Source organism: Phyllostomus hastatus, unplaced genomic scaffold (genome assembly GCF_019186645.2).
Source record: "Phyllostomus hastatus isolate PE091 unplaced genomic scaffold, TTU_PhHast_1.1 phas_scaffold_345, whole genome shotgun sequence".
NCBI classification, from domain to species: domain Eukaryota; kingdom Metazoa; phylum Chordata; class Mammalia; order Chiroptera; family Phyllostomidae; genus Phyllostomus; species Phyllostomus hastatus.
The window spans coordinates 6,670,085-6,695,771 of NW_025334024.1; the positions used below are offsets into that span (position 1 = coordinate 6,670,085).

General features: G+C 49.2%; 1 protein-coding gene and 1 long non-coding RNA gene across 2 annotated transcripts in view; one reads left to right on the forward strand and one right to left on the reverse strand.

The window, feature by feature from the left end:
• Window positions 1–25,687, reverse strand: part of PLCG2 (phospholipase C gamma 2) — a 147,942-nt gene that overhangs the window by 27,066 nt on the left and 95,189 nt on the right. The window contains exons 21-30 of the mRNA XM_045818416.1: window positions 24,588–24,659; window positions 21,250–21,359; window positions 18,091–18,187; window positions 16,694–16,760; window positions 14,720–14,877; window positions 10,628–10,730; window positions 9,095–9,304; window positions 7,519–7,664; window positions 6,618–6,732; window positions 5,530–5,697 (exon numbers count right to left, since the gene is read on the reverse strand). Coding sequence (XP_045674372.1) covers window positions 5,530–5,697; window positions 6,618–6,732; window positions 7,519–7,664; window positions 9,095–9,304; window positions 10,628–10,730; window positions 14,720–14,877; window positions 16,694–16,760; window positions 18,091–18,187; window positions 21,250–21,359; window positions 24,588–24,659 — 1,246 coding nt within the window. The remainder of the gene's footprint in view (window positions 1–5,529; window positions 5,698–6,617; window positions 6,733–7,518; window positions 7,665–9,094; window positions 9,305–10,627; window positions 10,731–14,719; window positions 14,878–16,693; window positions 16,761–18,090; window positions 18,188–21,249; window positions 21,360–24,587; window positions 24,660–25,687) is intronic.
• Window positions 6,607–15,663, forward strand: LOC123805721. The gene is made up of 3 exons (XR_006783356.1): window positions 6,607–6,746; window positions 8,676–8,741; window positions 15,550–15,663. It is a non-coding gene; the product is annotated as an uncharacterized LOC123805721 (long non-coding RNA).

Genomic DNA, 25,687 nt, shown 5'->3' on the forward strand with positions numbered 1-25,687 from the left:
ACAATATGTCTTGATGTAGTGTAGGTTTCTTTAGGTTCATCTTATTTGGAACTCTGTTCTTCCTGGACCTGGATGTCTTTCTTTCCCCAGGTTAGGATAGTTTTCAGGCATTATTTCTTCAAATGCTCTTTCTGCTCCTTTCTCTCTCTCCTCATTTTATGGAATTCCTAATGCAAACATTAGGGTGCTTGATGTTATCTCAGAGATCTCTTACTAGCCTCATTTTCTTTTTCATTTTGCTGTTCTAATTGGATGAGTTCCACTATTGTCTTCCAGATAGCTAATCCATTCTTCTGTATTACTCAATCTGCTGTCGACTCCTTCCAATATAGTCTTCATTTAAATTACTGTATTCTTCATCTCTGATTGGCTCTTTATTACATGTTCTATCTCTTTGTTGAGGTGCTAAGTTCCTCTATTGTACTCTCAAGTTTGTTGAGCTTCCTAATGACCATTTCTTTTAATTCTTTATCAAGCAAATTACTTATCTGTTTCATTGGGTTTTTCTCTGGAGTTTTTTTCTTATTCCTCCATTTTTGGCATATTCTTCTGTCTCCCCATTTTGTTTGACTTACTATGTTTGTTCCCATGAGTTGAATGGAATAGATATCCCTTCCAGTCTTGAAAGAGTAGTATCTGTGTAGACTGCATTGAATAGTTTTGGCAGTCTGGTTGTACTCGGGGCAGGGAGGTGAGGTACCTTGTATGTTGCCTGGCCTGAAGGAGTGGGTTCCAGATGGGGCATTCTGGTGTGTCTGTGCCTCCCTGGCATTTTAATCTGGGTGTGGCTACCTGATGTAGACGAGGCTGCTAGGTCCATTCTCACCATGCCCCATTGCTTTAACTGTCTGGGATCAGAGCAAGGTCTGGGTGGGGCTGCTTTGCATGCCTGCATCTCAACGTCCAGTTGCATGTGCACACACAACTGCGCTTTGCTTGTTCTGCTCCCTCTCAAGGTAGTGCTACTCCTCTGAACTCAGCTGCACCCTTCCATTTCTGCACAGCAGTTGCCTTAATTGCTTTAATTGTCCACCCTTAGAGTAGGGTCTGGGTGAGTAGCTCTGCATGCCTGCTTCTCAGTGCCCTAGTAACTCTGCAATTTCTCCAGGTGGGGCACCTTTCCTGCATATAGCAACACCCTCCTCACTCTGTGCGGGGTAGTCTGTGGGTGGGCACTACACAGTTTTGCTTGCTCCCCAACTTTCTTCTGGTGAGGCAGCCCCACATGCATGGGCAGCAGTACCTCACTATCTCTGCACTTTCTCTGGAAGGGACAGTTCTGCATGTGGATTCCTCAGTGTTTTACTAGTTCCACACTCTGTCCAGGCAAGGAAGCTCCTTGTGTGTGCAGCCTAGTGAGTGTGCAAAGCAGAACCCTGCTGTATCCGCTGGATCAATCTTCCCGGTGGACACATACTTTATAAGCAGCTACGGTGCCTTCCTCTTTCTGCTGGCTCCAGCTCCAAGAGGGGTACCTGGGGCCTACAGGTCAGCCAGAGGTCCTGGATGGAGCTCCTTCCCACTGTCCATATTAGGGGGAAATGTAAGCAATGGCACTCAGTGGTTCCTCCAGTCCTGGGTTGTTTCCTCAGCTCCCAGAGAGCTGTCGTGGTACCCCAACCTTCTCCATGTGGTCGCTTTCTCTTACTTGTTGTATAGATGCTTTTCAATTGACTCACAGTTGTCTCTCAAGAGGAATGGCTCTGCATATAGGTGCATATTTGATATATCCTTGGAAGGGTTGGGCAAGCTCAGCATCCACCTACACTGCCATCTTGGGCCCGCCTCTCCAACTTGAAAGTTTTTTTTTGCATTGTAGCTACAGATTCTCAGGACAAACAATACTCAAATTAGGGTACTCCCACTATTTCACCAATTAGCCTTATTTCTCTTAGAGAACCCTTTACACTATCAGTTATAACCTTTAATATCTATTGAATCAATTGCTTTTCACTGCTTAAGATGAGGAAATTGGCATGCTTACACAACCCTGTACCTTCTCCCCTCTTGGTCCCCTAACTTGTTAAAACCATATTATTTCTAAATCAACATGGTATTATAATATGTGTGTTCCATTTTGTAGCCATAATTCTCCCACAAAGGTAGGCTTGTTTATATTTTTCTGACATTTATACAGCAAAGCTAAAAGAGTATTACATGAAGCACTTGTACAATCACTACCTAGATCTCACTATTAACCTTTTACTATACTTGTTTTTATCACATTTCTCCACCCATCAATCCATCACATGTGTGTACTTCAAAGTAAGATGAAGACTTTGTACATACACTTTCCCCTGAATATGTCAGCATGCATCTCATTAACTAAAGCTCAGTGTTTTATATCAGAAAAAGAACACTATAAACAAATTGGCACACACAGTGAAATGCACATTTTTTTAAGTGTCCAATGCTTACCACCCTTTTACTGAACATTTCTGTTGGCTAAATTTGTCTTTGTTTTCTTCAATTTGAACTCATGGACAGATCCCTGAACTGTGAATGTTTGAACACACCTGCCCTTTAATTTTATGCTTGAGTGACAGTGAGTGGGTATAAAACCCTCAGGTCTTACTCTTTTCCCTGGAGGGTTTTTGGGGACATTGATCTCCTTGAATACTGCTATAGGGAAGTTTTCTGAGGGAGTTACTCCTTACACAGGTGATGGGAATTTTGTTGTTGGTTGGTTTGTGGGTTTTGCCCGGATATCCACAGAATTCTTACAGTCTAGCTGCATGCTTCTCCAACTTTGCTGCAGATATGAACCACCTGTGGATCTGATTACAGTGCAGATTCTGACCCTAGAGGTCGGGGGTGGGACTGAGCTCCTGGCTGGTCTGTGGACAGCGGGTGGGGTGGGGGGAAGAATCCAGTCTAGGTGTGGATCGACTATTAGAATGTACTGGGATCTGAGCACCCCCTGGTGTCTGGGGAGCCTGCCAGGCAGCCTGTGCCCTCCAGCTAACATGCTTCCAAGCAGAGTGGTACTGCTGCCCTCAGGGTGTGCCTCCAGAGGGGGCCCTGTCACATCTGCCAACATCTCCAGCTCCACATACCTCCTCTCCTTGCCCAGGTCTCATGGTTCTCAGCGGCCCTTCCTGAATATTGGGAAGTAGGACTGAAAGGGGCTTGCCAGTTTCACCAAGAACAGTTTAATTCTGTTTTTATTCTTGCTGGTTTGAGTCATGGCACAGAGGCAAGAGAGCTAGAGACGTCTTTGGAAGAGTGAGCAGTGTTTTGGCTCCAGAGGAGCAGAGGAGGCCTGGGGAACAGGAAGGACGTAAGTTGGAAGAAAGACATCTGGCTCTGCACCCAGCTCTGGTCTTACAGGTGTGTGACCTTGAGCAAGTTAATTAACATCTCTAGGCCCCAAAGTGCTTCTATTTAAAAAGCAGAGATGATAAAAACCTCTTTCACAGGATTGCTGTGAGGATTAGAAGAGAAAGAGTTTAAGGCACCTAACACAATAAATGATGTTTTTCTTCCTGAGCTCCAGCTGGCTTAAAAGCTTAAGCATATCCCTAATGACAATGGGCAAAGTTTATTTTTGAGTTCAGAAGGCCCCCAGTGCCTTGTGCACAAAGGGCTTGTTCATTTTATTTCATTCCCTCCATAAATATGGACGTGCCGGGCATTGCTAGAAGCTGGGAAAGAAAAGGTCCTTACTGAGTATCTCACAGTTGGGTGAAGGGTCACAGTTTTCATCATCCTTGAAGCTTTGTGCTTTGTTTGTTAAATCTCCAAGCTAAATCATAGCATTTTCTAGATGAACTGACAGAATTTGGTGGCTGTTAAGGAGGATTCATCAACTTTCCCCAAGGCACTGGGAGGGGCTGCCTTGCTCATGTGCCTTATCCCTCAAGTGGACATGGGTTAGGAATAGGTTGATATAGTTACCATGAAAAGGAATCTGTCCTAATCATTATTTATTTTAAAAGAGGCAAATTACAAGCCCTGGCTGGGTGGTTCAGTTGGTTGGAGTGTTGTCCACACAGCCAAAGGTTGTGGGTTTGATCCCCTGTTGGGCCCCGTACCAGAGGCAACCTATCAATGTTTCTCTCTCTCTCCCTAAAATCAATAAACACATCCTCAGGTGAGGATTAGAAAAGAAAAAGAACCAATTTACAAAGTTAAGAACTGCACCTAAATTGCTGGATCTAATGTAGTTTACAAGGTAGTGGGCAGGTTAACCAGGAGGGCTTGCCAAACACCCAGCCTCTGGGACTTACAGAGGAGTACCTGTTGTTCTCATCAGAGTCGGTTAGGAAGCTGGGTGTTCCTCAAGTGCTAAAAGGCAGTTCAAACATTTTTCAAAGTCTAGCTTAATCTAGGGATTTGTTTCCATGATGGTAAGATGGGCAGACTCAGTCTAGCTGTTCTCTCGAAATGCCACCCAAGGGGCTGGCTAAACACACAGGGTCCTAGATCCCAGCCTGAGCTGCATGAGTCCCACCAAGAAACGGACTCAGGAACCTGCATTTTCTAACTGGGGTCCCAGCATGTCTCCCTGGGCAAGTGCCCACGGTGGGAATGATCAGATTTATGATCTCAAAACACTAGAAATTTAGGGAAGGTCTGATATGTTCCAAGTTTGGGTGGGGGGCAGAAAACAGGACCCAAGGGTTCCAATCAAGAAAAAAGACTGTGTTTTTATATAAATCACTAAAACGAGAGTGACCGTTTTCTCTTGAAAAAGAATGCTTAGAAAACAGGGAAACAGCGACATCATGAGGAGTCCAGAAGGATCTGTGCTCTAATGTCTCAAATACGAAGGGAGGGGAAAGGGAATTCGACGTGGAGGGAGAGTCTGTTTGGCAAACACTCTACATAAAATCCAGCAGGTAAGTGAATGAGACAAACTGTATCCTGGAAGCAGCACCAAGCTCCTGGTGCTGCTTCCCGTACCTCCTCCCTCCCGAGCATCTCCCTGGCTTGGAGGGGTGGGACCCAGTCTCCTGATTCTTAAGAGCTGGTCACATGACCCAGCTTGGCTTGTGTTTTGGAAGAAAACTGCAACTGGAAGAAAAAACAACTGTCCCACTTTTATAGAAGAGAAGAGCGAAGCTCTGAAAGCTACAGCCACTCGCCCAGATGACTCAGGAGAGGTGAACCTACAACTGTAACTCCCACCAGTGGCTGGGGGCCTTTTCCTTCCCATCCAGGGAGAAGGCGAGAGCTCCAACCAGACATAGGCCCCTGGCTGAGGACAGGCAACAGGCTTCTAACCTTTCAAATGAAATCAAATCACAGTGCCAGGTGGAAAATCAGCCAATAGTCCAATTTTGCACATAGACATCTGACTCTGAAGGGCCCAGCATCCCATCTGGACATCACTCCCCCGTCCCTGTGCTGAACCACAGGCTGCACCTGTGCCAGCTCAGGGAAGCACCACGAGATGACCTGTCCCAGCCACCTAACTGGTTTTGCAGTGATTTCCTGAAAGATGCTTTTTATTCTTTTTAAAGCCATCAGCATAGGCCAAAGAACAATGCTAGCCCAAACTGAACATCTTAATTAGAAGCCGCTTACCTGATTTGATTCCTTTAATAGGGTAAGTGGCATGAGCAAGAAAGTTGGGATCGCTGAACATATCTTCCTCGTACACCACAAAGCGCAGGAACGCGAGGTTTGGATCATAAATTTCGAATGTCACCTTCTCCTGTGTTGGAGCCCAAACGGGGCTTAGGCCATTGTCATCTGGAAGGTGATCAAAGCTTATTAGAGGTCCTGTTCATCCTGCCCCCTCCTGGAAAAACCTTCTCTACATTCATCGGCTTTGAATCTCCTTAGCAACTGTGTAAATATGCATCTATGCCAAGATCTGAGAAAATATGAATAATCTTTTTCCCACTAGCAATCCTGATAAAGCTGTTGTCACAGGCCTGAGTAAGGAGGGGAGGACCCTGTACCCCTTGACACGGCTCCCATCTCACCTTCCTGGGACGTGGAAGGGGTGGGAGGCGGTGGTAGAGCAGGAAGAGGTGGGCTTGGAGGAGGTACGAGGGTGTGTTAGGGCATCTGGACAGGCAGAGCCAGCCTGGGTTCTGTAGTTGTCAGGAGAGAACCAGCCTCACAGATCAAGGCAGGCAGTCACCTTGCCACCCTCCACAAACTCCAGTTTCTCTGGTCAACGTGGGAGTTGTCCTTGGGCCGCCTTTCACCAGGGGCCGTGACCCAGGCCTCAAAGGGCCCCCAGTTCACAGTTTCTTCCTGGCTTAAAATGGAAGAACACACATTTGTCTAGGCCTCCCTGCCCTCCGGGAAAAGATCACGCAGGTTAGGCTGCATGCAGCCTTTGGGTCAGATAGTCACCTCCTCTCTGTGTCTCTGCTTCTTGGGCTTGGACTACGGAGGTAAAGCAGGTGGGGCTGCTGCACAGACAGCCAGAGCCTTGCTGGCCGGAGTTACAGGCAGAGTCACAGTACTGGGTAAAGTCCAACTATTTAATCACCTGGTCCTTTGTTTCCCCTCCCAGAGCTAAACTGTAGTGAGAAAGAGGGATGAAGGAAAAGACCTGGACCGCCAAAGTGCATTACAGAATCCCCGATGAAGGGCAGCCCCAACATGGGACACAGCTCACTGGAAGTGTAAGAGAAGGAAGGACCCGTGCAACTTACTCACAACCGTCGTCTTAAACTTGTTGTTGTCATATTCAGCTCCACATATTTCCACCTCCACAAAGGGACATGCGATGCTTCGTCCAGGCTTGGGAAGATGGCGAGCCCCGAGAACCTAGGACACCGAAGGTGAGTGCCGGCATTCTCCCAGGGCCGTTGTGGGAGGAGCTAACAAGTCCTGTGTGGGTGGTCTAGCAGGGAGCTCATTTTTGGTTCTAGCATCAGACTATATGAGTTCAAAGCCAGCCTCAATTTCTTTGTTGGAGAAGTCCTAACAACCTTTTGAAGTGGGTACCACCGCTGTTTCCCTCCCAGGGATGAGGAAATGGGGCAGATTCCCAGAGCTGTTCAGATGAGCCAGGATCAGAGCGCCCATGCCATCAAAGTGAACAGGTGCGCCTCACCTGAACACACAACACATGCGCAGGTGGGCACCTACAGATACAGGGCGTTTAATCACTTGATTTCCCAGCTCCGAGGAAAGGATGAGGGCGTGTGTGATTTTCTTTTAAAGGCCTCTGGTTACAAATGCTTCATTTTTTTTTCTTCCTAAATCTTATGAGAAATGCAGTCTATTTTTCTACCTTTCATATTTTCCCAAAGAGGAAAAACTAAAAATTCTCACAAAAGGACAACATATTCTCTGAAAGTTGAGTGAACTTTAAAAAGCTTTCACCCTTAAAACTGGACATTATGGGGACAAACGTTCCCTCCATGGAGACCGAATGGCCGTTTTCCCACATGCTTTCTTTCCCTCTTTTCCTGGCCAGAAACTGTCCCCGCCAGGACCCAGGAGAAACCCCCATGAACCCTCAAGCTGTGTCTGGGCAGTGATGGTTTAAACAAGACAACAGGCATCACTAGGCACAGGGCTGGGCAAAGAAGGACAGCGGGGCCTTACCTTGACCGTCAAGGTCATCTGAATCTTCCTCTGGGACTCGGGTGGCATGGGGTCATACTTATCCGTCCTCATGCTCTCAGGCTGTAGGACGTAGCCGGTCCTCCCATTGAGCGAGAACAAGGCCTGATTCATCTGCATGTACTTGTCTGGGAAGGAAAGGGCACTGCTGCGGTAAGTCCGGCGGGAAAGGCTGGCCTCCAGGGCCACGGGGCTGGGGGCCAGCATCTACACAGGTGATTATTCCCAAAAATAGTATGAGCCAGTTGTTAAAACAGATACCTAAACTCAAAGAAAATATGGGTTTTTTAAAAATCCACCGAAAACCCATGTTACTGGAAGAAAAACATGGACTTTTTAAAACATCTCAGACCAGGGAACACCTTTCCAAGTATGACACCAAATCCAGAACCATAAAAAGAAATTATAAACCACGCAAAGCTAAAAGTGTCTACATAGAAAAAAAAAATTCCATAAAAGTTAAGACAAGCTGTGGAAAGGAAAATCCTTTTAACTCAAATGACAGATAAACAAATACATCTAAAGTTAACCCAGGGAGACAGCTGATCGATGTGTGCTATAAATACGTACACCCCCGCAAAAGAGCTGGGTCAGAAAAGAAAAAGCGAGTGCTTCCTAAATACGTGAGAAACTGGTTCATGTGACTCAAAATTAGGGCAACACCAATACGGGAAGCTTTAATGACAGTGTGATGGCAACTTCCGTCTATCGGATGAGCAAAGATTGATCAAACTAAGCCGGAAGGGTGTATTCAAATGCTTTACCAGTCTGCACTATCTCTACGGAAGCACGTGGCCAAGGGTCCCAGCTTAGGCACCCCTGGACATAGGTGTTCAGTGGTTGTCCTCAGGGCAGTTGATCAAAATGCTTGTGCTGTTTAACCCACCCTGCACATCTGAGAATTGTCTCACAGAAGGTTACAGAAGGCAGCGTTATCTGAAATAGTAAAGGATGGGGGATAACCTAAGTGTGCCTCAGCAGGGGCCTGGTTGAATAAACGATGGTTCTAGTCAGTGGAATCCTGTGCAGGTATAAAAGCAATAGAAAGGACATAACTGATGAACAGATCACCAAAAGTGCAAAACACTGTGATTTATACTGTTTATGTAAAAAGAATTCCACGTGTTGGTTTTCTGCAGCATGTGAATATCTCTGAAGGAGAGTCTGAGCATGAAGCCCTCGAAGACAGATGCACCAGGAAGAAGGTGAGTGCAGACGGAAGCCACTGAACACCTTGATCCAGCTGTGCCTGACTTCTAGGCTTTTTAAATATGTGAGCTAATGAATTTCCTTTCTTTCTTAATCCAGACTAACTCAGTGTCTGTCACTTGCCAACACAGAACCTGCCAAATACAAGTGCCCACTGTCAGATGTACCCATCAGTCCCCTTAGTCACTCTATTCAACTGATGAGCCTCACACTAGCATGCTGGTTGAACCAGTTCCTAAGACAAATCACAGGTACTGGGACAGCGTATTCCACCAGAGGCCCCAGAAGACTGTGCCTGGAATGACACTACCATCATCTTAGATTTACTGGCCACAAGTTGTCCCCTTACCTGCAGTCTGGAAATTGAGTGCCACCATTTGGGAGCCACACAGCCAGAGGCGGAAGGGATCGTAGTTGGAGGAGTCCACCCTCTGTCCCTTCGGGTACACGCGGGTCAGGGCCTTCTGATTGTACTTCAGGAGATCGATGGGCTTCTGCCTGACGACGCTGTCAGCCTTCGTCTCCACAAAGGAGCGGATTTCTCGGAAGTCAGGATTTTCTGCAGAGAGAGACAGAGTCACCGTTTATCGTGTGTCTCGTGTATTATCCAAATGTGAAGGCTCATAAAATGACACCAGGAAGCCCTCTGACAAGACGTGCACCTGGTCCTAACGCCACTCCTGTAACTGGGACTGCTGGGGGCTCCTGCCCTTCAGGGATCCGAGCTATTAAAAGAGATCCCAGTGTTCCCATGGTCTTTTTGTCTAGGATTATTGTAATTTTCTTTTTGTTTAAAATTACCCACAGCCTCGCACAAGAAAACACAGAAGTGGTACAAGTATAGAGAGGGTGAGGGTCAGGGAATGGACTCAGGGATCAGTAGGTAGGAGGGGGGTCCATTTTCCCCTCAGCAGAGACGCTACAGGTTCTGATGAGTGAACCAAGCCTCCTGGTGGAGGGGGAATCGACTGCCTGCAGGAAAGGCTGTGGGGGGGGCGGGGGGGACATGCAAACAATTCTTTGCTCAGGTGAAGCTCTGCTCCTTCATGTGCAGCTGTGGTGGGACAGCCCACAAACCTGCAACGTGGAGGTACCTGGGGAACAGCCTCCTAGAGACAGTTAATTCTGGGGTTTAGTCCCATTTCTCTGGTACTATACCTCCTTGGTCCTAGAATCACACATTCTTGAGATCAAAGATAGGATCTGCTCCAAAGGTTCAAGGAAAGGAGGAAGGAAATGTGAATGGGACAATTCTAAGGTCAAAGAACTGGCTACTTTGGAGACTTTGGTTTAAGAGTCATCTTTGAATCCTTCTGTGCTGGATAATTGCCTTATATGGCAAAGGGGGCTTTGCAGATATGATTAAATTAAGGAGCTTGGCATTGGGAGATTATCTGGGCCCTAAATGTTACCACAGACCCTTTTAATGGGGAGTATTTTGACTACACAGAAGAGAAAAACATGTGACCAAGAGACAGATTGGAATGATGCAGCCACAAGCCAAGGAATGTTGGCAACCACCAGAATCCAGAAGGAGTGGCTGAAATCTGTCCACACCTTGACTTCAGCCTAGAGATACTGATTCCAGACTTCTGGCTTCCGGGACTGAGAGTAAAAATATGTTTTCTGCCACCAAGTTTGCAGTAACTTGTTATAGTAGCAGTAGGAAACTGCCCTGCCCTCTGAGAGGCTTTTTCCCCTTAGATGCCAGGCGGGCCTGTGCAACTAGCACCCAGGCTCTGAGGACAGATGCAAGGGGAAGCTCCACCTAGAGCAGTTAAGAATGAGCAGGAACCACACTCGCTGTGCCCTGTGACGACGCCAAACTCAGGGGAACAAGAGTTTTCACCACGTGCAGAGGCAGAGTCGTGGGAGACCGTACCTAAGTTGTCTTTGGTCTTGCTGGTTGGCTTGCAGTAGACGACCAGGTCTGACAGCTCGATGGCGATCGACTGGTTCTTCTCCCAGTACTTCATGTTGTTCTCCTGTTTGGGCCGGCTGTCTTTAGTTTCAGCCCTCCGGCCAGCACCCAAGAAATCCCATCCCCCAACCCACCTGGCATGCTTTTCTCCCCTCTGACTGCCGTCTCTCCTCTTGGCCCTCCTGCACACTCAGATCTTTAATATGATTGAATGTCTTCCTTTCCCCCGTCCCTCCTCTTTCCTTCCTCTTCCTGTCGAAACTATTAACCAAGTCATTTCCACCCAGGACTGTGGTCTGTCACCACACCATTCTCCTTAACCCTCTGCTCTCAGCTTGCTGGACTATGAACCACTGTTCCAGTTCATCCAATTCTAGTTCTCCAAGCCCATGACCTCACGTCCTCCTGGGCTCTATAGAACACAGCATCTTTGTCATAAATTGCTGGCCTGGGCACCCCTCCTCTCTGAGGCTGAGGCAATATGCACAGTCCCCACCTGCCTCTGATTTCTCTAAAATGCCCCAGAGCTCACATCTCAGGTCCCCGGAACCACAGCAATGACCTCCTGGCTTCTCAGCCTACAGTCCCCAACCTCCCTCCTCTGCTAGTCCATCAGATCCCTCCTCCTCCTCCTCCTGGAGCCTTCCCAGATCATGCCTTCTCCAGGAAGCCTTCCTGGATAACTCTAGACAGAACTTGGAAAAGGATATTGCTTTCCTCAAGCCTTTGAGAGTGCTCACTATTTCACCCAGGCCTGCCCTTGCTCGGCCTCATACTGTCCCTTGTCTGAATGTCCTGCACTGATGTCATTAATCACTGCAGCCCAGACCTTGTTTTCCCACTGAGACATGTCCCTTGGAAGCAGGCCCTGCGGGTAGTGAGTGTTCAGGTGCCAGGGAAAGAGAGGTGCTATGGAACACAGTGGTAATGACAGTGGGGACTGGAACTAAAGACATGGGTTTGAAAGCCAACCCTGCTATTTATTAGCTGGGTCAGCTGGGCAGGTTATAGGCTCTCTCTGCACCTCCGTTTCATCAACTGTCAAGCGAGGCTAACATGAGTACCCTATTCCTAGAGAACTAAACAAGGAGGCCTTGGCACCCTGCCAGGCACGTGGCAAACAACAGGTGGGGGGCACTCAGGTTGCTCCAGAAATGGCCCCCAGGCAAGGATGGAAAAAGTCCACTCTTTAAACAGGTAGATGTAGGCACCAGATTTCTTCTGGAAGAATGCCTTCATCTATGAGTGCTCACATAAATCATGGGGCCACAGTGGACCTTTGCGATCAATGACCAGCAAAGGAGCCTTTTATACGAGCCCCAGCAGCGACCAGATCACCAGGACAGATTTGAGTGTGACCAGAAGCCTCCAAAATTTGCTCTAGCAGCTAGCTCATCTACGCGCACACACCTAAATGTCACCAGCGCTTCCCACAGTTGCTCAATGCAAGCCACAGTGCTGAGGCCAGAGTGGGCTGTAGTGGGTGGGATGCACCCGGAGTGAGAGGCACAGAAGAGTCAGTCGCATAGTCAATAGGAAAATGCTGTCAGGGAAACAAAAGCCTTACTTATTTTCGGACTTTGCGTGTTTTCTCCTAGACCTTGTGTCAACTTAGCTTGGTGATTTCACCATGGGGTTGTTTGGAAACAGGAAACATAGCAACAACACAGTTCAGCTCTAATGACAAAAGGATTGCTTTCAATGTGGGGGAGGCGGGGGTGGTCGGGGTGGGGGCATACCTAGGGTGAATCATGGAACTTTGGCCTCACAAAGCACAGAGCAATGGCAAGTTATGGACTTCATTTTTTTAAACCTTAGCAGAAGACATTATCAGTTTAAGATGAAATATCAGCTGCTTCCTCAAAATCTTGTAACAATTACTCTCCAGACTGGCAGATTTTGCCGTCGGGCCATCTCAGAATATGAAGTCACAGCACATTTCCTTGGTCAGGGTTTGGAAGCTCACTAACTAGACGGATCTTAGTGACTGGTCTTTTCCCATGGACTAAAGCGGGCCAGACATCGTGCAGAATCACAGGGCCCTGAGCACGTTCACAGGGACAGGCGCCCCCAGCAGTAAGCGGAGAGTTCCCGTGCACGCATGCGCACACGCACGCTGCTCTCGCAGAGGCAGGTCGGGCCTCCTTCCTCCATCCCCCACCAGCTCTTCTTACAGCTGGTTGGGCCCAGGGCAAGACTCAGTCAATTCTGCTGACTCCGGTTTTTTAAACGTTCATAGACCACAAGAAAAGACCATATTTACAATATTTTCTAATGAAATCTAAACAGATGTAAAAACCAATTAAAGAGGATGTAGATCAAAGGAGCCTTGAACAGCGAGGCTTAACTTCAGAAACCATGCAGCCACGGAGAGAAGGGGGCAGAGAACCTTCACGTGAACTCATTTTTCTCCAGGAGAAGTGGAGGGCCAGGACGCAGCTGGTAGCGCGTCATCACCATGCCCCAGCGGCTCTGCGCCCGACAGTCAGTCCCCCTTCAGGAGAGGTTTGGGTGCCTGAGACTGAAGCCTCCAGAGAACAATTGCTAAGGGCCTTCTCACTGGTGCTTTTCTCCATCCTCAGCTTTAGTGCCCAGAATCACAAATACTAGAACATACTTAAGAGGGTCGCAAGCTGGCAAATGGCACCACACAGTTCAGGATGACAGCTATTCAACCGGCTATGTGAACGAACACACATCAGTAAGGTAGAGGGAAATGAACTTTCAAATGAGCCTTGGGACAGTGGCGCCCCCCTGTGTCTGGGAGCTGTAGTACACTGAAGGCACAGGGATAAATGAGATGCTCCCACCAGGAAGCGTGGGAAGAAAGAAACTTTCGGGCCACAGCTCATCGTGAGTGACTGGTGATGAGTGACAAGCCTTGGGAAGAATGAGGACCCAGGTGTGAGGCCTCTGGCTAGATCCTGGGATGGGAAAGACGACAAGCCCCACCAGGGAGGGTGCTCAGCCCACTAGCTCTCTATAAAGTCATCTAAAAATGAGGACTCCACTCCAGGGTGTTAAAGGGGTGAGTCACAGGGACCGGGGACTGGCCAAGCTGTGAGGTCCCGCAGGGGAGGGAGAGACTGGGCTGCTGGTGCCTGGCCTTCCAAGTTCATTGAAGGAAGAGAACCCATCAAGGAGCCCAAGAGGTCCTGAGAAAACTAAAGTCAGTCCTTTGGGTCAAGACCTGTCTTAGAAGCAAGTGGGAAACCCTAAAATTTCTTCCCAGTTCTACGGCCACAAGAAAGAGGAGATGCCACCTCACGCTTCCCCATGCCCTCCTGGTGTGACCATGACGTGACAGTTAAATACTGTCAGGAACTGCGCGCTCGCAGAATGCCAGGCGCCACGCCCCATACTTTCATGCTGCACCTCATTTCATCCTCACGTCCCCTTTTCAGGTAGGTGCCTGGCTCCTTGGTTGGCAGAAGAGGAAACTGAGGTGCAGAGACATCTGGTTGCTTGCCCAGGGCACAGCCCTTCCAGGAGGCAAACCAAACCTCTTCTTCTTACCCAGAACCTGACCCTTCTCAAAACACTTCCCGCTCAACACTAATGCACCACCACTCAGGATAACCCTGCAAAGTTCATGCCCATCGAGAGTGGAAGTTCCTCCACAAGCACACAAACTTCTGGAGGCAGAGAACAGGGTCCTGTCAATACACTTTTCCCAGAGTCCACTGCAGGCCCAGGGAGGCAAGCCCAGTGGCCCTTGCTGTGGGAGGGATCTGGCCTGCTTTGAATACTTCTTAGAGACGAGAAAATACAATAAAAAAGGCAAATCCTTCATGTTAACATATGGCCCCAAACACCAAGAGTCACTGCACACACTCAGCCTTCTGAAGTTCCCAGGGGGATCTCCAACATCCCTTTCCTCTATCAAAATGATGGGTGCTACCCTACTCTCTGAACCCATCTCATCGCTGCTCTGAATTATGTGTGGCCCCCAGGCCTGCTCCTCCTGCTGTCCAGACCCACCTATGTCTCTGCAGAGTGCCAGAGACCTAAAAATACCAGGCCCACCTGAGCCCAGGTGAGCAGAGGGCCTACCTTGGTGTCAATCTTCCAGGTGATCTGCCGGATGCTCTGGAACCATTCGAAGAGCTCCTCCACCCTGTCTGTGGCAAACTCCACCGGAGGGTCCCCCTGCTTCTTGGGTTCCAGGATAAAGACGAAAGGCTTCTGGTTTTTGCCCTGTGGGGCTTTCACTTTGGGGAGAGAACACCACAAGTCCTGATCAGCCTGTCAGAAAGCCACGAAGACCAGACTTCGCGTTGCCCGAGCCACTCTGTCATGAGCCCAGCGGTCAGTGCTGATGGGGACACCTGCTTCGTATCGAGCAGTGTCTGGACTCTTGACACATGTTACTGGTTTGGGTGCACAACAGCCTGAGTTGTATTCCCCAAAAAGATATGCCCACAGCCTGACCCCCGGTGCCTATGAACGTGACTTTAGTTGGAACCAGGGTCTTTGCAGGTGTACCTGAGGATCTCAGGATGAGACCGTCCATGGAGTTAGGGTGGACCCTGCCTCCAAGAACTAGTGCCCTTATCAGAGAAAGAAGAACGAAATCTGAGACACAGTGAAGACGGCGATCAAAGACACAGGCAGAGACTGGAGTGATGCAGCCACAAGCAAGGGACACCAAGGATCGCCAGTAGGAGGGAGCCCTGGAAGAGATTCTCTCTGTAGAGAAAGTGTTTTCTAGGTAAGGAAATTAAGGCTATGAGAAGAGAAATAACCTGCCAAGTAAGATTATGCACTAACTTCTCTGAGCTCTTATGTGCCGGGCAATATTGTAAGCAGATTACACGCACCATATCTTATTTAATCCCTATGACAACCTTTTGGGGTGCTTTCTTGTCATATCCACTTTACAGGAGAGGACACAGAGACCTGTTGAGGGAATGTGACACGTGCAAGGTCACATAGCTAGTAACGGCAAAGCTGAGGCCTGAATGAGGCCTGACTCCAAGCTTCCCGTCTGTCACCACGCAGCCATCTACCTGTACCCTGTAAGCACCTTGCAGAAGACGACACAAAGAGCAACACAGGTGAGTCCCAGCTCATCCGTTAACTTGCCTGGGAACCTCAGGCAGGGCTGGTGGGTGCTCACAGGCCTGGTTTTCTCATCTGTTAACTGGAATCAAGAGTCCCTCTCTTACCTACCCTATTAGATCGTTGGCCGGGAGGGTGGGGGGTGGTGGTGGAAACAGGCAATAAATGGAGGAAGCAAAGTGCTGACACTGAAGCAGAAATTTCCCGGCACTGTTGTTGTCTGAGGCCTTGGACCATGCTCGGGCCTCCCCAGCAAAGGCCTTGGATGGAACACGCCCAGGCTGGTGAACTGACGGGCTGCTCGGAGCTGTGGAAACTCAGGCTGCCCCAAGAAGAATGCCACGTGGGCTTCTTGCCCAGATGGTTCTCCTCACTGCCTTCAGTCCCTTCAAATGGAAGCTGCTGTGTCCCCACTTAAAAGAGGCGTGGTCAGGGCTCAGGAACCCCCTGTAATTCACAGCCCCTGCACTGCTGTGTGCACCTGTGTGCTTGGGCTGTGCATTCACATCTCCCCTTGCACCAAGGTGGGCAGGCCAGGTTTCCTGATGCCCAGCTGAGCAGCCAGGAAGTAGAGGGGCAGAGAGAAGTGACAGGCCCAGGGTCTCATAGCAACCGAGAGGCAGAGCTGGGCTTAGAACCAGACACTCCCAACTTTGTGCTCCACCGCAGCTGGGCCAAGAGCCCAGCCCCTCTTAGAAAAGCGTGGGAAACCCAGGCAGATCCCTGAAATGATGAAGACATTGGGAATAACAACATCTAACACTTGTCTAGCACTTACTCTGCACAAGACTCAGCGTTAGCACTTTGCAGATATGAATAGCAGACCTAACTCTGCAATCAGGGACCAGCCTGGCCCAATACTCAACTTCAGCGAGAGCTGCCTCCCTGCTGGGGGTGGTTCTGAGGCCAGACTCGCAGTGAGGGGATTTGGGTGGGAATCCAGGCTAAGGCCATGTGTGAACGCACCAACATTATAGGCATTGAGATCCAGTATTCCTCTGCAAAGAGACCCTAAGGGATTGTCTTCAATAATCTGTGAAGAAATAAGATGTAACTCATGTTAGTTTTAACAGGTATAATCATAAAAGACAACCAGTTTCCAAAGCACAACGTTTAGCAGAGACACTGCCGGTGGAACTGTTTAAAATGCATTTTCATTACAGGATACGTCCACGGGGAGAGAGCTAAATAATGAAGCCTGTGACTGACAGGGGCCGAGCAGCGAGGGGTGCTGGCAGGTTTGGCATTTCATTTTCCAATCCATAAGAATGGGCCTTGTGAATTCCAGAACTGGTTTGGGAGCATTTCCACGGATCTAGCTTCAAAAACATCTCAGGCCCTTTTTTCTGACATTACGAGATGGGACTATCTGGCCTCCTAAAGTCCAGCCCAAGAGCCTTCTGTGACTCTCCAAGTCCCGTGGGAGCAACATCCACACCCTGTGATCTGACTTCCAGGCTCTCTGGGAGCCCCGGTCAGCCTTCTGGCTCCATCTCCCAGGGCCCAGGTGCAACAGGGAACACCCAGGTGTGAGGAGAGCTGGCAGAACTGTGCGTCCGCCCACTGCGTTACTCCCCCACCCCTCCACCAGGCTAATGCTGTGTGGGTAGGGGCACCATGGACTGACACAGAAAGGGCATAATTTCTCTGCCTCAGGTTGAACACACTGAACACAATCACGTTCCCACCACCACACCTTTGCTTGGGCTGCACTTCCCACCTAGAATTAATTCTCACCTGTCAGTATCTTGCTGTTGATCTCTAACTTGTCTTTTAAGGCCCGAATGCCCCTTCCTCCATGCAGCCTTCCCAGATTGCCCCAACTCCCTTAGAAAATTCCTTGGGCTCAAACAGGACCTTAAAGTCCTCAATACAAAGAGTTCATCCCTGGTACAGTGCCATCGCACTGAAAGTGGCTGCTCTTCGAGCCTTCCGGGCAAGAGAAGGCAGGGAACAGAAACCAGGTTTGCAATGCCACCAGGAAGGCCTCAACTCACCTTGCACTTGGCCCACTTACTTATTCACACCAAGCATGTTCTGAATGGCTGGCTGGCCAAACTAAATGTGTTTCATTTGCAAGCTGCTTTAAGCAAAGGACAAATTCCCTGTTTGGCCATTTTCACTCTAGAGAGATTTCTCCTGCATATCCAAAGCCTTCCAGCCCAGCACAACCTGATTTAAAACATGGTCGGTCACAGTGACTTTCACCCACGACAGTTCAGGGGACCATCCTGCTTTCCACGTCACTGTGTCAGGGCTCCACGGGGACCACACAGCAGCGTGTGTAAAATTTACCCACTGAGATGGCTCAGTGGGTTCCCCGAAAGAGCGGCAGGTCCCTCTCTGCAACGATGGAGCCTCACCTGCTTCTCCAGATCCTCCACATCAGCCGATGAAATGTCCTCGACGTAATTGGACGGGAAGTACTGCTGGATTTTGGTTCCATAGTCTCCTTTCCACCTAGGTAAGCACAGAGGGCATCAAGGAACTCGCCGGGCAGTGTTAACAATCCATTACTGCTCCTTAGATCCCAGCTGCAGGCGGGGGAAAGGGCGAGTGACCGAGAGGCCACAGGAGGTGCTGAGAGCATGGAGCACTCCGAAGGGCTCCCCTGCTTTTCTGCATCAGCAATGAGTGAGACCAGGGGGGGAATCCTCTCGCCTTTCCGTCAAAGACACCACAAGTCAAAAGTTCCAGTGCTTCACGTGGACTCCACAGGCCACATGAGACAAGCTCTGCTCTAGAGCAGGGAGCTCTGTGAGTTCAGAGACAAGAGGGAGATAAAGAAGGTTCTGGAGCCAAACAGCCTGGAATCAAATTCCAGCTCCATGGCCAACTACGTGGATCCTCTGTGCCATCTGTAAAATGGGGGTAATCCCAGTGCCTCCCTCAGAGGATTTATTGGGACTGCATGGGTTAACATGTGCTGAGAGCTTTAAATAGCACCTAGTACACAGTAGGCGCTCAACAGTGTTCTTGCTGTTCAGGTAAAACACCACCACAACCTCCTTCCTACCTCCGTAGCAGCACTGGTGACAGCATGGGACACAACTGAGCTATGTTCATGTCTGGACTCAACTGTGGCATTTCCAAGATTCTTCCCCCACATCCAGTGCCTGGGCGTGCAGGGCTCCTCCCTCCAACAGCCCTTGTGGGCCACTTTCTGCAGCTGGGAGCACTTTCCAGAATGTGCCTCTGACCACGCCGCACTGATGGCTCCCGAACCCGTCAGGATCAAGTCTGGACTCTTCAGCCTGGCAATCAGAGCCCACATGGTCTGACCCCACGGGCTCTAGGACCTCCCTCGACTCCTGGCTCCCCATGGCCCAAACTTGACATTCTTTCCAAACAACCGGTCACCCCCCACTTGTGCCCCTGCTAGGCTGCCCAGCTTCCATGCCTGGGTCTGTGCCCTTCGCATCCAGCTTGCTCCTACTAAGCATTTTAGGTTCAGCGCAGGTGTGCCTCCTCCAGGGAGCCTTGCCTGACTACCTCCTAGGCTGAGTGCTTTTCTGTGCTCCAGTGGCACCTGTCCCTACAGATGTCAGAGCAGTCCACTTTCCCCACTATGTGAGACCTTCCTCAGTCTCAATCAAAGCTGTACTGGGAGTGGTGGGAAACATTCCACTGTTCATCGACCTAAACAAGCAGAGTGAAGGCCAACTGTGCCACAGCCTCATGCAGATCCAGGCTCGCCAGCTGTATGCCATTTTTGCCTTTATTTCTCCAGGTCCATCTAAGGCAAAAGCTGGCTGCATTCAGGGGGACTGTTCTCCCAGAACTGAGTGATTTGTGCCTGCTCTCCAGGCGTGATTATTAACAATAACATTCTCTTCACTCTCAATTACATCCCAGGACGCACAAAAATTATTTGGTCCCCTCAGCTCTACTGCAGTCAGTTTGGGAGGATGCACCAAAAGGGGGTCTGACACAGGCACCCCCCTAGATGGCACTATTGTCACTGAAGAAGAGGAGAAAGGGGGAACACCAGCTGGGTGGTTTGCCCACAGCGCCTCAGCAAAGGCGCTCATGTCAGGCTCGCTCGTCTTCTCAGAACAACAGCCTTGGGAACGAGTGGACATGCGCACCAGAGGAGCAGAAAGGCATGAGCTGTTGCCCCCATGCACAAGGGTGTGACCTGCAGTGATCACCCGGGCTCCACCCACAGCTATGTATGTCAGTCATCCTCACAGACAGAAATGAGACCTCAACAGAGGCAGGGTGCAAAGGCACAGCGAGGGGGTGCTGAGGCCTGCGGGAGACCTGGCAGAGCCACTCGGCAGGAGGGACCTTGGAAAGTCAAACCTCTGTTGTGGAGGGAGGCAGACGGACAACACTGGTTGGCAATCTGGGGCTGAGACCTTGCAAGGGGGCCTCTAGGTTCCAGTGGGGAGGCCAGATGGGGGACAGATAGCTCTGCCGTTACCTTTTTGGACTCTGGGAAATCCAGGTAAGAAGTGGGTTGGAGAGGAGGTTCTCTAAATTAAACTTTGAAAACCTCTGGACCCCATCTGTACATGAGTTAGGTTAGGAGTGTGGGCTCTGGAGTCAGAAGGCCTGGCTTCAAATCTCAGCTTGCTGTGTGGCCCTGGACAACTTACTATACTTCTCTGTGCCAGTTTCCTTGTCTATAAAATACAGGTACTGACAGAACCAACCTTATAGGGTCATTGTGTGGATTAAATGAGTTATTTCAAATGAAGTGTTTAAAACAGAGCTTAACACACAGAGGCACACAATTTGAGCTGCTATTTAGAGTTCTAGGTCAGGTTCAGCTATCAGGTTCAGGAAGAAGAGATCCTGATCTTGGGAGGTGCTTGAATCCCTGCCGGTGCTCACGGTTATGAACAAATTCTTACCGCTCTAAGGTAGGAATCACCCCACAAAACTCCCTACCCCAGAGCCTATGGCTGGGCAACGAATTTTTTTTTCCACATGGGAAGAGAAAAGAGCTAATAAGCCCTAGCACACCAGGTACCTTTGGCCTAAAATGTGCCCTCTTCAGCCCAGGATGGGGCCATTACATAGGGCACGGGATTAAGCCATTGCATAAGAATTTGAATTTAAAATAATGCACAGGCTTATATAATGGGGAGAGCCTGTGCATTTTAATAGCTGTGCAACTGTGGAAAGCCTCATTCACCACATCTGTAAAATGGGGATAATCATAGTCACAACTCCACAGGGTTGTAATGAGGATTTGGTTGGATGACGTACGAAAGCAACTAGCATAGTGCCTGGCAAACAGTAAGACCTCAATAGACGGTAGCTGCTATTACAATTAATATATAATATGATGTGATATGATGTTAATCTATGTAATATAATAATAATTGTTATTATTGTTGCTTACCCACTCTTCTGAACAGAGCACGCACGCATCAAGCCACTTCCCAGAGAAGGCAGAACAGGTCAAAGACAGCTCAGAACGCAGATAAGAGGGGTCAGAGCTCAGCCAGCACTTGTGTCTCACTACCAAAATGTGACCAGTCAAGTTCATCCACCAAGCGGCTCAGCCTTACCAGCCCCCGGGCTCCTTGGAGACGTTGTGAATGAGGGCGCCACGGTAGAAGCTCAGCTCATCACTCTGCTTGGCTTTGTAGTCATACAGAGCTTTCACAGTTCTCTGAGGCTTTCAGGGAAAACAGAAAGGAAAAGGTCAGGCCCCTGACATGAGCAGAGGGAAGCCTACTAGCACATTTGGTTCTTCACTTTAGGGACCAGGCGCTTCAGTCCGGGGTTACAGCGCCATCTTCTGGCAAAGTGAAAGCATTGCGGAGGCTCCATAGTCTCAAAAAGTCACCAGCGTGTAGGAATGGGGACTGGCCCAGTCAGAGCCAAGGGCACCCAAAATTGTTCAATTTCCTCAACAAAGAAAGGATATGGCTTTCAGATTAAATCACAACCAGCACTAAGTCCTCACTCAGTGTCTGCGCTCAACATTCCTCCCAGAAGTTCAAACTCAATACCATTCCTGGCCAACCTGGGCCTCACCACTATTTACCTAGGCTAAGGGTCCCCTAACTAGATTCCTGAAGGACACTGACATTTTGCAGGACTAACTGAGGAACTCCTCCATAGAATTCATCAAAAGGTGATTGCTGCACTGAGAGAAACAAGCCAGGACTTACTCAGAATAAAATTTGTCATCAATGAAATCTGTTTTAATGCCTGCTTGGCAAGCATAAATCCATGGCAAAATGAATACCCATGCAGCAAGCAAATATTAATGGGAAAACCTCTGAAACTGTCAGGCCTGTTTAGATCAGCAACATCATCTCCCCACACCCAAGGGAAGGGGAATGGATTTTACAAGGAATCCAGTAGAACTGCTCCTCAGAGCTGAGTCTCTGGAGTCAAACACGTGGGTTCAAGTTACTGCTCTGGTCCTTACTACTACATAACCTTGAGGCTCTCTCAGCCTCAGTTTCCCCATCTGGGAAATGGGAAGTAAAACTTTACATGCTTCTCAGGGTTGTTGAGCCTATTAAATGAGATAATGCATGTAATAACAAAAATGACATCTAACCTTTATTAAGGGCTTACTATAGCCAAAAACACTGCTCTAGGCCTTTTATCTATGGTATCTCCTTTAATCCTTCCAACAACCCTAACAAGTAGGTAGCAGCATTATTATGCCCACTTTACAGGTTAGGAAACTGAGGTACAAAGAGATGAAGTATCCATGCCTAAGGTCAACCAGCTGGCAGGTGACTGACTGTAAAGATGAATCAATTAACTTAAGCCACTGCCATAGCTCATGGATGTTCCTTAAGGAGCAATCTAATCTGGATTCTGCAAGTTCCACAGGAACTTGGACCAGAGGCTAACCGGACCTCCTGCCCTCGTCTCCTCCACTGCAAACAGAGCCTGCTCTGCCTGTGCGTCTTGCTCCAAGGGTGGCCATGAGAATTAGAGCTACATCTTTCCCTGTGAAACTTCGCAGGTCACTGCCAGCCTCCAAGGAAGACGCAGCCAGTGGCAGAAGTGGGAGTGGCATACAATGGCTTCCGCAAGGAGCAGTTCTCCAGCCTGACAGGTGGTCCTTCAGGAACTGCCCAGAAACAAGCCACCCATCAGATGACCAAGCAGGCATACAGCGGTGCAAGTGGCTAAGAGCACACACCTCGCACCCAGCTGCCTGGGTCCAAATTCTAGCTCCACACCTTTCTAGCTATGTGACCTTCACTTCAGTGTGCCTCAACATCCTCATCTGTACAATGGGCACAAAAAAATAGCACCTACTGTATGGGGCTGTTGTGAGAATGAGCTGTCAAGTGCTTAGAACAATGCTTAACGTGTGATCATTGATATGTTACCTATTATTATCAGTCTAGTCATTCCAGTTCTAAGATCTCATCTAAAGGAAATAATGCAAAAGATGCCAAGAACCTCTCATGTGAAGTCCGTTTCAGGGCTAACCAGAAAAGCAAAGATCAGAAATGACTCACATGGCTACTGATGGGGACACAGCTAAACTGGCACAGCCACCCAGAACATTGTGCAGCATTGAAAACATTCTTTTTTAAAGTTAAAATTCCAAGCCATATATTTCATCTGAATTCCTTGGCCTGCCAGGTTACACAAAAACGGTCACTAAGAAGATTAGTGATGGAGAAGTCCACACGTGGCCCAGTGGCAGGTGAACACAGCGAATGAAAATGCCAGAGGCAGGTGATGGGGACTGTGAGACACAGACATGGACCGGCAGAGGTGGACCACCCCACAGAAATGCAGGCGGCTACTGCGTTAGGGTGGTGGGACAAGGCTGATTATTTCTTCCTGTTTCCAAAGTGGTTTCTTTATTGTTATATCATTTTTTGATCATAATAACAGTAATAATTTTATTCTGAGGCATTTGCCTCAGCTGAGCAGCCTGCAATCAGATTCAGCATGCAGCCGTGTTCTGCTTGCCTTGTATGGTACAGGAAGACTTTTCTCTACAATGTAAGTTAGTTGCCAGGATTTGAACATGTGGAGGTTCCATGTAAGACACCTAGATTACTGGCCTGTCTTGAGAAATCGGAAGGCCTGGCCTGCTCTCTGGACTGCTCATGGGAGCGGCTGCCCTTGAGGTGGGCGGTGTGCTCCGCCGGCTACCACGGTCTCCACCATCCCTGCCACCTGGCTGACGGGAGGCCATGCCATTCTCGTAACCAAAGTGTGTGTCACCTCCAATAAAAGTTTCTGCTACCAAGCCATGTCCCCTAACACATTTTGCACACAGCTCCATTTGCCAACAACTGTTCAAGGCTTCATTTCTTGCTGAAAGGGATTTGCACTGGCCAAGGATTATAAGTTTAAAAAGTAATAAATGTGTCTCTGCTTTCTACAGAGCCTGCCCGCGGGGCCCCTTCCTGATTGAGGACTTCATACTAACTGTGTGCCAGATCGCCCCTCAAACAGAAAATTCGCATCCCTCCCCCTCTGCAGGCTCAAACCGCATCTGAGATGAAACTAGAGCAAGGAGGAGCGAGGAGTAAAATCCAACCTGCCTGCGTGAGACCAACACCACAGGCGGGGCGGGAATATGAGATAGTGTTCTCACTGTGAGGAGGTGGGCGAACCAGGCGGAATTTATAACCACCAACTCATCAGGGAGCAAGAAACATTTGGAAAACTTTTAATTAGAAGCCGTGTGGCCCAAAGGTGATTCATCAAACCTCAGGATTTTAGCAAGGCATGGTCACGTTAGGAAGAATTCTATTAACCTCGTCCATGACATGAAATGTCATGTTGTCAATCATCATTTCCGCTTAAAAATATATATATTTTTTAGCCAAGTTTCCCAAAATGTCCTCTCGCCCTACCTCTCGCCCTATGACCAGATAATAGTGTGAATTAAAGGTCGAGACTATACCATAGAAGGATTGATTTCGCTGGGGTCCACATACATTCTGCTGACGTCATACAGGGAGTTTATGTCTCTTTCCTGAAAAAGAACAAAGAAAAATAAATGGAAGCATCCATGCTCCTGTGACAGCCAAGGATCCCAGCTGCCGTGGGGGTCTCCTGCCCTCTGGCAGAAGAGAGGAAACCTCACAGTTTACTCCTGTCTTGTGGGGAGAGAGAGTAAGAAGCTATAAAGAAGTTTCCCCTAATTTGGAAACTTTACTCCAAATTGAGAGAGGCCCTATCCTGGCCTACTGTGTGCAAGGCACTGTGCTCCGTTGTTAAAACGCAAGCCCTGAGTGTGCTGGAGCCCGCACGTCTCTTCCTGACCCGCAGTCAGGGTCGGTCCCTTGAAACTGGCCACCGTGACGTATTTATACCACGGAAACCGGCCAGGGCCACAAACCGGGCTTTGTTCCGCAGGGAACTGGTTAAACACTTACCACACACACTGACAAGCCACCCTACCCTCCCTCTGCCTCTTCCACTGGGCTCTGGCCACACCAGCCGGCTCTCTGTCCCTCGGAGCCACCTCAGGGCCTGCATGGCGGCTGCTCCCCAGCCAGAACCAGCTTCCGTCACAGCAACACAGCAACCGTGGCCAGTTCACTCCCTCTTCCAGGTTTCCGCTCACAGTCCAACCCTCAGCAGGAGGCCTTCTCTGACCTTGGCCACCCCAATCTAAGGTGTAACACCCACCCCTATGCACCATCCTGTTCAGTTTCCTTCCTTTCTGACGACATCTTAATTATGTGACCGTTTGTTGTCCAGCTCCCCTGACTAGAGCCCAGATTTCCCAGGGCAGCCTTGTTCCACCGCACTCTTGGGGTCTAGGACAGTTCCTGGCCCAGGGCAGGTGCACAGTAAATCTCTTACTAGTAAGTTAATAAACATGCCCGATCGGGACTGAGGCAAGGTAATCAGATCAGGTCTCTTTCCTGCCCAGGACCCTGCAATGGCCTGAAATAGAAGCCAGTGTCTGACAACGGCACCCCACCATGCAGGCCCCGGGTAACCCCCATTCTTACAAAGTTCTCCTCCCACCGCGGCTCACTCAGTTCCAGCCAC